The sequence below is a fragment of the Eucalyptus grandis genome, chromosome 10 (assembly GCF_016545825.1).
Source record: "Eucalyptus grandis isolate ANBG69807.140 chromosome 10, ASM1654582v1, whole genome shotgun sequence".
Classification (NCBI taxonomy): Eukaryota; Viridiplantae; Streptophyta; class Magnoliopsida; order Myrtales; family Myrtaceae; genus Eucalyptus; species Eucalyptus grandis.
Genome location: NC_052621.1, coordinates 32,577,063 through 32,587,656, shown reverse-complemented (window position 1 = coordinate 32,587,656; position 10,594 = coordinate 32,577,063). Strand labels below are relative to the sequence as shown.

General features: G+C 41.9%; 3 protein-coding genes across 6 annotated transcripts; 2 read left to right on the top strand and 1 right to left on the bottom strand.

The window, feature by feature from the left end:
• LOC104422891 (ubiquitin-conjugating enzyme E2 34) lies at window positions 1-4,309 on the top strand. 2 transcript variants are annotated; one of them, XM_010035350.3, is made up of 10 exons: window positions 1-115; window positions 1,416-1,544; window positions 1,948-2,002; window positions 2,381-2,419; window positions 2,506-2,569; window positions 2,677-2,738; window positions 2,827-2,866; window positions 3,031-3,058; window positions 3,245-3,336; window positions 3,769-4,309. In XM_010035350.3, the coding sequence occupies exons 2-10, from the start codon at window positions 1,488-1,490 to the stop codon at window positions 4,043-4,045; spliced, it is 714 nt and encodes a 237-aa protein (XP_010033652.2). In that variant the 5' UTR covers window positions 1-115; window positions 1,416-1,487; the 3' UTR covers window positions 4,046-4,309. The 2 variants fall into 2 exon arrangements, with proteins under 2 accessions (XP_010033652.2, XP_018719949.2); XM_018864404.2 differs by lacking the exon at window positions 1-115 and adding an exon at window positions 199-674 and having other exon boundaries at window positions 3,769-4,045.
• Window positions 4,310-6,332: 2,023 nt separating this feature from the next.
• On the top strand, window positions 6,333-8,297 carry LOC104422890. 3 transcript variants are annotated; one of them, XM_010035346.3, is made up of 4 exons: window positions 6,335-6,530; window positions 6,615-6,685; window positions 6,964-7,056; window positions 7,501-8,297. In XM_010035346.3, exons 3-4 carry the CDS (start codon window positions 6,973-6,975, stop codon window positions 7,903-7,905), a joined length of 489 nt encoding a protein of 162 aa, XP_010033648.2. In that variant the 5' UTR covers window positions 6,335-6,530; window positions 6,615-6,685; window positions 6,964-6,972; the 3' UTR covers window positions 7,906-8,297. The 3 variants fall into 3 exon arrangements, with proteins under 3 accessions (XP_010033651.2, XP_010033648.2, XP_010033646.2); XM_010035349.3 differs by lacking the exon at window positions 6,615-6,685 and having other exon boundaries at window positions 6,333-6,530; XM_010035344.3 differs by having other exon boundaries at window positions 6,336-6,530; window positions 6,615-7,056.
• A 394-nt stretch (window positions 8,298-8,691) lies between these two features.
• LOC104422889 (RING-H2 finger protein ATL3) lies at window positions 8,692-10,594 on the bottom strand. Its single transcript, XM_010035342.3, has one exon. The coding sequence runs from the start codon at window positions 10,083-10,085 to the stop codon at window positions 9,168-9,170; it is 918 nt and encodes a 305-aa protein (XP_010033644.2). The 5' UTR covers window positions 10,086-10,594; the 3' UTR covers window positions 8,692-9,167.

The following is a 10,594-nucleotide window of genomic DNA, read 5'->3' as shown; positions in this document are numbered from 1 at the left end:
GGATCGCGATTTCCTCCCATTCGCCGATGGCTCCTATCAATTTCCGCGAATAGCGAAAAAATCCGCCCCCGGGAATTTCACGCCGCCCGAAAATCGATTCCGGCCGCCGTTCCAGGTAACGGAAAAACCCTCCTCGGCCGCCGCCGACGGCGGGGGTTCTCCTCTCGTCGTCGGTGTGTGGATTCCTCCGTTTTGCAGTTTTTTTTTTTTCTTTTTCCCGAGTCGGCGGCTGTCTGTAGATCGATCTGTTCTGGTGGTCTTCCGAGGTCTGTGTCTCGATGTGAGTCGTGGGCTGATCTGAATTTTGGGGCTTTGACTTTGGTTGGCGAGGGTTGTTGGTGGCGTTTGGGAAAATTGTGTTTTTGATGATTTGATTGAATTGGATCGAGTGATTTGGTCATTGGTTTTTGCTGCGAGATTCGTTTCGGCGGAATTCGGGAGTGCTGGAGCTGCTCGGCGGTGCTGCGTCAGGGCAATTCGCCGGTTTCGTATTGTGTTTATCGAGCGGCTAGTAGTTCTGGTAGGGTGTTGTTGGGCGCTTCGTAAATCACAAGTTTGCCCTGTTAAGGAGGTGGCGTGGCGTGGCATGGCATGGCAGTTTTTGAGGAATTAGCAGAGATTCGTGGCTTGCTTTGAGAGTGCAGTGGCAACAGGGGTCTGATGGGTTCTGTGTGGTACTTTAAATTCGTCGTGGTTTCATTATTTTCGCATGGATGTAACTTTCTGGAGAAATGTAACGGGATATTGGCAGTTTAGATGGAATGGTTGTTATGTACATTAGTTTGTTTTGATTATAGTAGGCTGATTGTCGGGAGTGAACAGATTGGGTAAGACTTAGTCTCATCAGTGGTTCCTATATGTTACCTCCGAGGCAAACCGCTTGGCGGCAGGGGTTTTGGGAACCCCCGGGGGGGATGTGTGAGTGAGGAGGCAGGTGTTCGATCCTGCGGAAGGCAAAGAGTGAGAGTGAGTAGTGCTGACAACTAACAAGACCAAACAAAATAAAAAAATAAAAATGGTTCCCATATGTATTTGACAGTCTCCACAGCTATATGTCTGCCATTTGCCCATTTTTTAGTGAGTTCAGGCTCATTGTATGGGTACTGATTGCGGTGGCTCCTAGTGTTGTCTTGAATGGTAGAGTCAGTTAGCGATTCTCTAGATTTTGCTAGGTGTGAAATATGCACTACACGTGAAGGGTGCATGTAATTGAACAGCTTTCTGATATTGCATGCCAGCATGTTTGTGACATTAGATAGCCAATGTTATGTGCGACTCAGTATCTCTTGAGTTATGTTGATTTGGGTAGCGTCTTCCCCCAATTCTCTGTTGACCAAACCATTCCTTTCACTATATTTTGGTGTACTTGCGCGTATGTCTCATTATCTTATTAAATATTATCTCGTGCTACACAGCTTATAGTATTTCCCCGTCAAAGAGAGAAAGGAGTCATCAATTTGTGTAATTACCGGCATTGAAGCTCTGAGATGGCAGAGAAGGCATGTATTAAGCGTCTTCAGAAGGAATATAGAGCGCTCTGTAAAGTATGTCGTCATCTTGTTCTCTATTCTCATTCTCATTTTCATTTTCATTTTCACTGTTTTGACTTCTTTTCCCTCCTCTATTCGTTTAGATATCTTTATCCATGGTGGTTGTTTAATGAAATTCCCCTACACATTCTTTGGATAAGTGGAGCAAACAAGCTATTTTCTTTGTATAATGTGTTTTCAGTGCTTAAGAAGCAGGTTGAGTAGGCATTTTAGCTGTTCCCTTGTTTTCATGATCTGATCCAATGGCTTTATATCTAATATTTTGGTACACTGTAGTTGAGATGCCTTCATTGACCATAGTGATTATGGTATAACAGGATTGCTGCTGCATTGAGTCTCCTGTCAATTCTTTTTGTATATTTAGACTTACAGAGCTTTTCTGTTTTTGAATTTGCAGGAACCTGTTTCCAATGTCATAGCACGTCCTTCCCCTAACGATATTCTTGAATGGCGTAAGTCCTCATTCAGATGAAATGTAGTCTAGCATTGCTTTGCAATTTATGGTGCATAAGTCATGGTACCTTCAAATGAGCAAAATTAAGGCTAGTTATAGTGTATCTAGCTTATTGATCTTGCATTCTGAGTTTTTGGTTAATGAACTCTGTTAAGAACTTCCATTGTTTGGCTAGTTTTGAGAACGTTATCTTTACTTTTATCTTCCTTTAAGCTTCCTTCAAGATTCTGAACAAGTGATTCAGCATGAAGCATTAACCTGTGGGAAATTGTTGGACATCTTTCCTTCTGCTTCTTCTTGCTGTCTTCTGCATTTGCTGTTGTAGTGTGAACTATTATCGTACTTTGACTTGGCATTCTTCAATTTTGTTTTCCAGATTACGTGTTGGAGGGAAGCTCGGGAACCCCCTTTGTAGGTACTGTAGATTTTTTCTTTTCCTCATTAGTGCTCATTTTGACTTTGGAGGTCATATAGTGAAATTCTGTTTATCTTTGTGACCAGGTGGATATTATTATGGCAAGATCAAATTCCCTCCAGAGTACCCATATAAGCCTCCAGGGATCACGTAGTTTTCTTTCAAATAGCTTCCTCTTTTCTTTTAATGGAGTTTAATAGGCACACCTTCTTGAACTAATATATATTCTTATTTGAGTTTGTTTCCCCTTCTTGCAGCATGATCACTCCCAATGGGCGTTTTATGACTCAGAAGAAAATATGTCTATCAATGAGTGATTGTAAGAATTTAATGTCTTGAATAGTTAAAGTCTGTTGGTCATTTCTGTGGGATGAACTTTTCTCAGGTTTGATTTTCCCACTTTGCAGTTCATCCTGAAAGTTGGAACCCGATGTGGTCAGTTTCAAGGTACTGCAGATGCTAATCTATTACATACGGCTTCCTTGTTCTCGTTTTCATCTTCATATTCTTTTACTTGCCTGATTCTGTAGATGAAATAATATATTTCTTTCTTTTATCTAGAAATAAAAACTCTTGAGCATTTTTCTAATCTTGTCTATTATTCCCTCCAGCATACTCACTGGGCTTCTTTCATTTATGGTGAGTTCATTAGCGCCATGACTACCTATATTACTTTGGGGCAAGCTATTACATACTTGTTCGTTCATGATGTTCAGATACTTGGAAGAGCAAATTAAAACACGACCTTGTTTCTTTGAAGGCATTCTGGTTTTCCAAATAGTATCTTAGCATGCCTCGCTTATGGCCATTGAATTTATATTGCAGATGGACAATAGTCCTACGACTGGCAGTGTGAATACCACAGCTGAGGAGAAGCAACGTCTGGCAAAATCATCTCTTGCTTTCAATTGTAAGAAGTAAGTGCCAATGCCCAGCAAACCCCCTTCAAAAGGAGGAAGGAAGAAAATAACGTGCATGAATGTCTGCATCCAGAAGTATACATGTTAGGACAGAAAAGGAAACAAGTGGAAGAAATGTCTCATTGTTTTCTTGTTATCTCTTCCAGCAGTGCATTCATATTTCTTGGTTCAGTATTTATATCCTCATATGATTGATTTGAGTAAAATATGCTCATTGAGGAGACTGCAAGTTCCCTTTTTGGATCTATTAGTTTGGCTCTGTGATATATGCATTTTCAAGAGGCTTTACCTATACAGTGGCAATTGGTGCAATAAGAGTCTGTGTCAGTTTGCAGTATATTTTTCTTGGTAGGGTATCTGGTAGACACTCAAAAAGTTTTGTTGGGCAAACTTGTGTGTGACATTTTATGTTTATCTTCCTTTCGACAGCCAAACCTTCAGGAAGATTTTCCCTGAATATGTCGAGAAATATAACGAACAGCAGCTCGCTGAGCAACATGTCTCAGAGCAGGTCGCACCTGAGCACCCTAAAGATGATAATACCGGCACAGATAGAGATGGCAACGCCACGGGAGCACAAGTGAAGAACTTGAATACCCCGAAGGAGATGAGAAGAAACAGGAAGCAATCATTCCCCACCTGGATGATGTTGCTGCTGATTTCCATTTTTGGTCTAGTAATGGCGCTTCCCTTGCTTCAACTTTGATCTCCCTATCGTAGCTCTCTGGTATAACCAGACCTAGAAAGGGACGGCTGCTTCTTTAGTTTTGTCGTGTAGCGAAGCCTAACCTGTGTATTATATAGGGTTTCTCTATTCTGAAAGGGTTTGGTTGCTTAAGTGATGCTTTTGCCTTCTCTTGTATCTCGCTCACATAAGTCGATCTTATGAGACAATACATTTTGTGATATGTGATTTGAGATGAGTTGGAGCTTCTCTTGTAAATGGAGTCATGCTGTTGGTTTTTTTTCATGTTATCGAGCTTCATAGGTGGTGGGTTGTCATTTTTCACGGATCAAAGACGAACCCGGCATAGAAAAGATGAACTAGGATGCAACTTTTTTCATGGCATAGAAAAGCTGTCGGTTTTCTCCGGTTATTGAGCTTCATAGGTAGCAGGTTGTCATTGTCCATGGATCGAAGCCGAACAAGGCATAGAAAAGCCGAACTAGGATGCAACTTTTCCGAGAGCGCTCATCATAATCACCGCTGTCTTTGATAGGCGAGTGGTTGAAGCCAAATGAAGTCCAAAATGAGGTTTGCTCTAGGAGGCAAGATTGTGTTCATGGCTAATGAAACTGATTTCAAGGAAGGGTTACTTGCATCTTCCCATGCATCACCGCCACTGACTCATGATGATCAGAGTCAATGCATTGACTTCGTCCATACGAACTGAGGATACTTCGCACAACTGGAAAGCAGGATGGACTTTTCTTATGTGGGTGTCAGCTTTTTGCTTGAATTATGACTGTGGAGCAACAAAAAGCGTTGATGGCGGGGACGCCCCCATTTCTCGTGCTTTTCGTGGTTGGAAAGAAGAAAGTGAAGGCGCCCGCCTGGAGCAGTCCATCAAGTTATCAATGTTTGTATCTTACGGCGTAACATACAGCCGTGCCATTACTGATCAATTATTCTCGAGACGCAAGAGTACGTAATCGAAACAGTCGCTAATGACATCCGCATTGCACGTGCAATTGCGGCGGGAAAAGTCCTAGTATGACGCATTAAGCGGAAGTATGATCGATCTCTTAATCGTTTCTAGTTTGGATCAAAGGCGTAATTTAGAAGTGAATATCCCACATGGAAGCAAAATTGAAAAAGAGGACCTTAGTTATTTTCTGTAGGATAATACTTCAGTACTTACTCCAGCAATGATCGTTACATGTGGGGCTGAGAGACACTATAAAGTGTTCCTCGTGGGAAGCCTTTTCCATTAACTAATGATATTGTCTGCCCATCACTGCTCGGTTGGACAGAGAAAAAATAAAGATCATCTGCAAAATCCAATGAAGAAAACGCAGGCAGAACAATTTTCCATTTCAAAACCTTCATGAATTTCGGAAATTCGGAAATTCCCAATTTATCTTTTATAAACTTGCCAAGTCAATTTGAAAAACTTTTTTAATTTCACCATCATGACTCAAAAAAAGGAAAAACAAAGGGTGGCTCACTGGCTCCCTCACCACCCCACCATATGAAAAAGGAAAAAAAAAGTCAAAATGAAGATATTCTTTTTAAAAAAAGAATGAAATCATCTGTAGTCTTTCTGGATTATGCAGAGTGTCTTGGTCATGAATGATTACGACCCCTTTCATTTTCACGTAAGAAGAGACGACCCCAAGTGCAAGAGTTGGTATAACGAAACATAGCTTATATTTTCTTTTCCTTTGCTTGTGTGCGTACTCTATGGTCTAGGTAACTGGTCCAAAGCTCAAGTAAGGAAAAGGAGAGAGAGATTCCGAATCTCCTGCCGCAAATCACGCTCCCATTCATGCCTGAAAACCAAATGTCAAAAGAATCTTTCTTGAGTGAATCTTTTTAGGGGACAAGACATCCTTATTTTCTACCGTTAAAACGCAAATGATACACACGCCGATAACCCATTTTTCTTCAGCAGGTCTCTCTCCTTTTCTTGGTTTTTGGATTTCAAAATTTCAAGCTAGACTCTACATGAGAAGTGCTTTTGCCTCGCCTTTTTTCCCTCCTATCTTGGCTTTGCTGCTCACGCTAGACAGGGGGTAAGTTAGCTCCAAAGTTGGGTGAAATTTTGTCGTTAATGCTTAGCTCGCTCGATAAAGTCTCCACCTTTTTCGACTTTTTTTAGCGCGTCTCAAGTATAATCATGATCTACCCATTTTTGATTTAGTGCATCCCATCGATGGGTTTCTACTTTCTCTCTTGAATTCTTTTTGCTTTTCTTTTCTATTCGTTATTTGTTTGCTGGTGCTTAGTGGTTGGTCGTCACCTTTAGGTGCGTGTAAGATGAACAGCACTCAATTGGTTCACCTTCATATGCACGTCAGTGGCCCTCAAAGTGGGCTAAAATTGTGACCGAAAGGCTACAGAGTTGACACTGCCATTTCAACAGCCACTGCTTTCTATATTCTTCATTCTGCATGCCTATTAAAGTGGCTTTGAAAGGCTTTTGTGTTGTAGGCTTTCTTCCTATTTTTTTCTCTCCTTTGTTAAGCAGGTGAGTCCACATTCAGAAGTAGAATTTAACATATAAATATTGTAATTTAGAACCTCTAATTGTTCTGTTGTGTCTGTTTTGTAGTTTTTTCTTCATGATATAGTCTCTGACTGTGGTATTACACCTTGTGGTTCATCATCTTCTTCTTCTTTCTGGTAAATCTTCCCTTGTCCACACAGCTTACAAGAGAAGTTAGGCTTTTCTTGTCAGTTAGCAATTGATCTTATTGACAGAGGAAAAATAAAGAGACGTTTTGACCAACAACAACCATAAACAAGGAAGGATTTTGTTTCGTAACACATTAAAGTTCAAAGACCTCAACATTATTCTATTTCATCTGGCCTTGTAGTGGGGAAGCCACCTGCATATTATTTCTGTTTATGGTTTTGTGACTGTATGGTCCGGAAATTTGCATAATTTGGTTTAGCTGCAGCCTGCCAAGATGAGGAAATCTCCAGTATACCCTAAATGTGAGGCAAGTGATTATGGTGCTACTGAATTTGATCCACAAATGGACTTTCTCCGGGTAATTCTAATACTACGATCAAGTTCATTTTCATTTCTAGTCTTTTCCTATTTTTTTTTGGCGAGAGTTATAGTGCCATCTCTTCATGTGTAATTGGAAAATGAATTAAGTTGTGGCACAGTTACATTTCCAGTAATCTACTCGATCACAATATTCTTGGACTCAAGTAAGTATATCGATTTTCACATGTTTAGTCAACTATAGACGATCTGAGATCAGACTCTATGATGTGAATCTGATAAGGACGCAGGTTGATTTGGTTATAAAAACTGAGTGGGTTCAGGCGAATAATGTCTCAAGGAAGGAAGTTTCTTCTTCTTTTGCTTACTTTGAATTGCGACAACTTTTCCTGCTGATAAATAAGTAATGCATATTCTGTTCCAAGTCTTCAAGGTTCTGCAACTGGTTCTACCTGATTATTTAATCTGACTTTGCTTTGTTCAGTTCTTGGATGAAGCCAGACAGCACATATGCGAACCAAATGTAAGAGCTTCTGCACCAAATTCTGCAGAAGTGGTGGGAAAGAAAAACCCGGGTGAAGAGAAAAGGAGCAAGAAGTCATGGAAGAGCTCCCTGTTTTCATGGTTGAGAACAGAGAAGAAGAGCAAGCCCCAAGCAGAACCTGCAAGTCATCGTCATAACCATAAACCAAGAAAAATTGTTTCCGGTCCCATCTTTGGGGCAAGTAAGGAATCTGATGCTTGGCTCCGGCGTCTGAACTCAGGGTCGTTCTCCACTCTTTTCAATTCCACAAAAAGAGCAGAGAACGAAATGCCATACATGTCTCTAGAAGGGTTGGACAAACCTCAGGCCGTTAAGAACTACGGACCTGTTTACTTGGTAACTTAACCCTAGGGACATTGGAACAGTAGGTCCTCAGTTTCTGCAACAAAGAGGACGTTGACTTGGCTGGAGTATGAAGATTGTTCAGAGGCGAATGTCCTGAGTGTTTAGCACTCATATAGGAGCCATCGATTGCATAGCGTTAATTTCATGAAAAGAGCTAAAAAATAGCAATTGATTGTGTTTACTGGCAACCCTTACCATTTCTTCTGTTGTTTCCTGAGTCAACAACAATTTCCCGTAAGTCACGCTTGCTTCAGATTAACGTCAATAGCTTCAAGGCTACATTAAGGGCGGGTTTTTGTAATAATGATGTATATCAGGAGCTCCATTCTGTAATGAACTTTGACAAACTCTTAGAAGCCGAAATTATAACTTCGATCTCACCGTATTATACACTTTATGCAGTTTCTTGAGTTCTGATAATACTATTGATCATTATCATCGTGCTGTTTCCTTCTAAGTTTCTGGTGCTTAAATGGTTTATCTGCACTGGATCAATGAAAACAGATAAAGAAATAGCAAATGCTGCAACTGATTTGATTTAGGATACACGGTCTCTTTAGTCCTCAGTTTTCCTAAAACTTCTATGTACAGATTTATACCGCCAGATGGAGCAATGAGCCAATGACAAGCTCCTCCCATCATGTAGTACAACTCGGAAATCATATACTGATTCAACAAAGTGATTTTCAAGATTGTCGCAGATTGCATTTCGCATCAATGTCTTACCGCATCCTGAATATGAGAACAGCCTCAAAGAGAACTCTGGGTGAATCAAATAACATCCACTGGACGAGAACTGACCTTCGTGATTAACCGTTCAGGAAATGCAAATTTAATCAATACATTTACAAGAGTAAAAATTACAAACTACATCTTCTGTAACTAGAAGGATTTTCCACCCTCTGAGACAGAGAAGCAAAAACTTTCTTCTTACTGTACTCTCTCTCTCTCTCTCTCTCTCTCTCTCTCTGTCATCCTAAAAAAAAGTTGGAGCACTTGACTCAGAACAACATTGCAAGAACAAACGTTGTGTATGAAACATAATTCTGGTTTCCGGATATCCAATTCAGTCCTCAAAATCCTGCCAAGCAATTAAGTGAATACTACCTATCACCACTTTCTCCATCTTCATCTCCATCAAACAAACAGTTGTTTGGACAATGGAAGAACGGGAGATATCTCTAGAACAGCTGAAGTTTTTAGCTATGATTGAAACAGCTGGTGCACATCATGGTGACTGTATCGCGAAGACAATCCTCTCCCTATTCAACATCAAGAGAATTTGCATTGCAAGGAGCAACTCTTCGCTCCCTAGTCAAAAGCCTCTTCAATGACCTCAGTCTTGTAGGAACTGGGGACTTCAGATCATCCTCAGTAACCCGGTTCGCTGAAGACGAAGAAGCCAAGGGATTCTCACTCATCTGCCTTGGCATGTCAATAACGACCATCGCAGGCCTAGCAATAGCAAGTGCAGCAGAAGATGACGACGACTGAGAAGTAGCTGAAGAAGAAGAAGAACCGCCTTCTTCTAAACAAGCGCTCCCAGAGCTAACCTGCATTTCATTCCCCCAAAACAACACATTTGTAGGAAAGTTTGGTGATTCGGTGGGGTGCATGCCACCAGATAAATTCTCTTCCGCGGTTTGACTGTCACCATTTTCTTCTTCCAAATCATCGTCAATATCAATGGTCTTCGAACAATCTGAACCGTGACCAACCCATTTCCTACAAAGAGGGCAAGTGGAATGTGATTGGAACCACATGTCAATGCAATCCACATGAAACCCATGATTGCATTTGGTCAAGATCCTGGCTTTCTCTCCCTGAACCAGCTCAGAGAGGCAAACAGCACATTCAAGACCCTCCTTGAACTCCTGGGGATTGAACACCACCACCGGCAGAGAGAGCAGGACCTTCGGATCGAGCCCGGTCCGGACAGCCACCGTGGGATCCTGGCCGGGGGCGAAGACGAACCGCCGGCTGCGGCGGCGGCGCGGGGGAGGGGCGGCGGCGGCCGAGGAGGCCTCCTCGATGCGCCCCCAGAACCATTTGGCGTATAAATGGAGAAGCAAAACAAAGAGGACTACTATGAAGAGAAGTATCACCGCAATCAACATGATCTTGCCTGTCAACGCAACGGCTTCGGCGTCATCCAGTTTCGTGATGTCAGAGACTCCCATCCTCGAGCAAACACTTACCAAGATTCACTTCTCCAAACTAAAAGAAGCTTAATTCCCTAATGGGCAACGGAAAGGGAGAACCTTTCCGTAGTTCAAGCTCGACCCACGAGATGGACGAAAGGTAAAGATGCGAATTTGCGCGAAAGCTGAGCAAAGCTGCAAAATCCACGAAAAGGGTTTATGTCGATCAGGCGGATCTTGAAATGTAGATAGGAGATTTGGGAAAAGAATCAAGATTCAGTGAAGGGTCCAGAATGAGAATCTGCGTCGGGAAGGAGAAGAAGAATGTTGCAGTGCAGAGAGAGAAAGAGAGAGAGAGAGAGAGCGGAGGGTTTTAAAGGAAGACGTGCGTGCGGGAGAGAGGACAAACGAGGAAGCTCACGACTCCATCCCTTCTGCACTGAGGAGTTCTGTGGGGGGAGTGAAGAGTTTCTTGTTCTTTATTAGACGGGAGAGCGCGGAGGAAGAGGAGGAAGAAGAAGATGACAATGACTGGGACCAAGATTGCG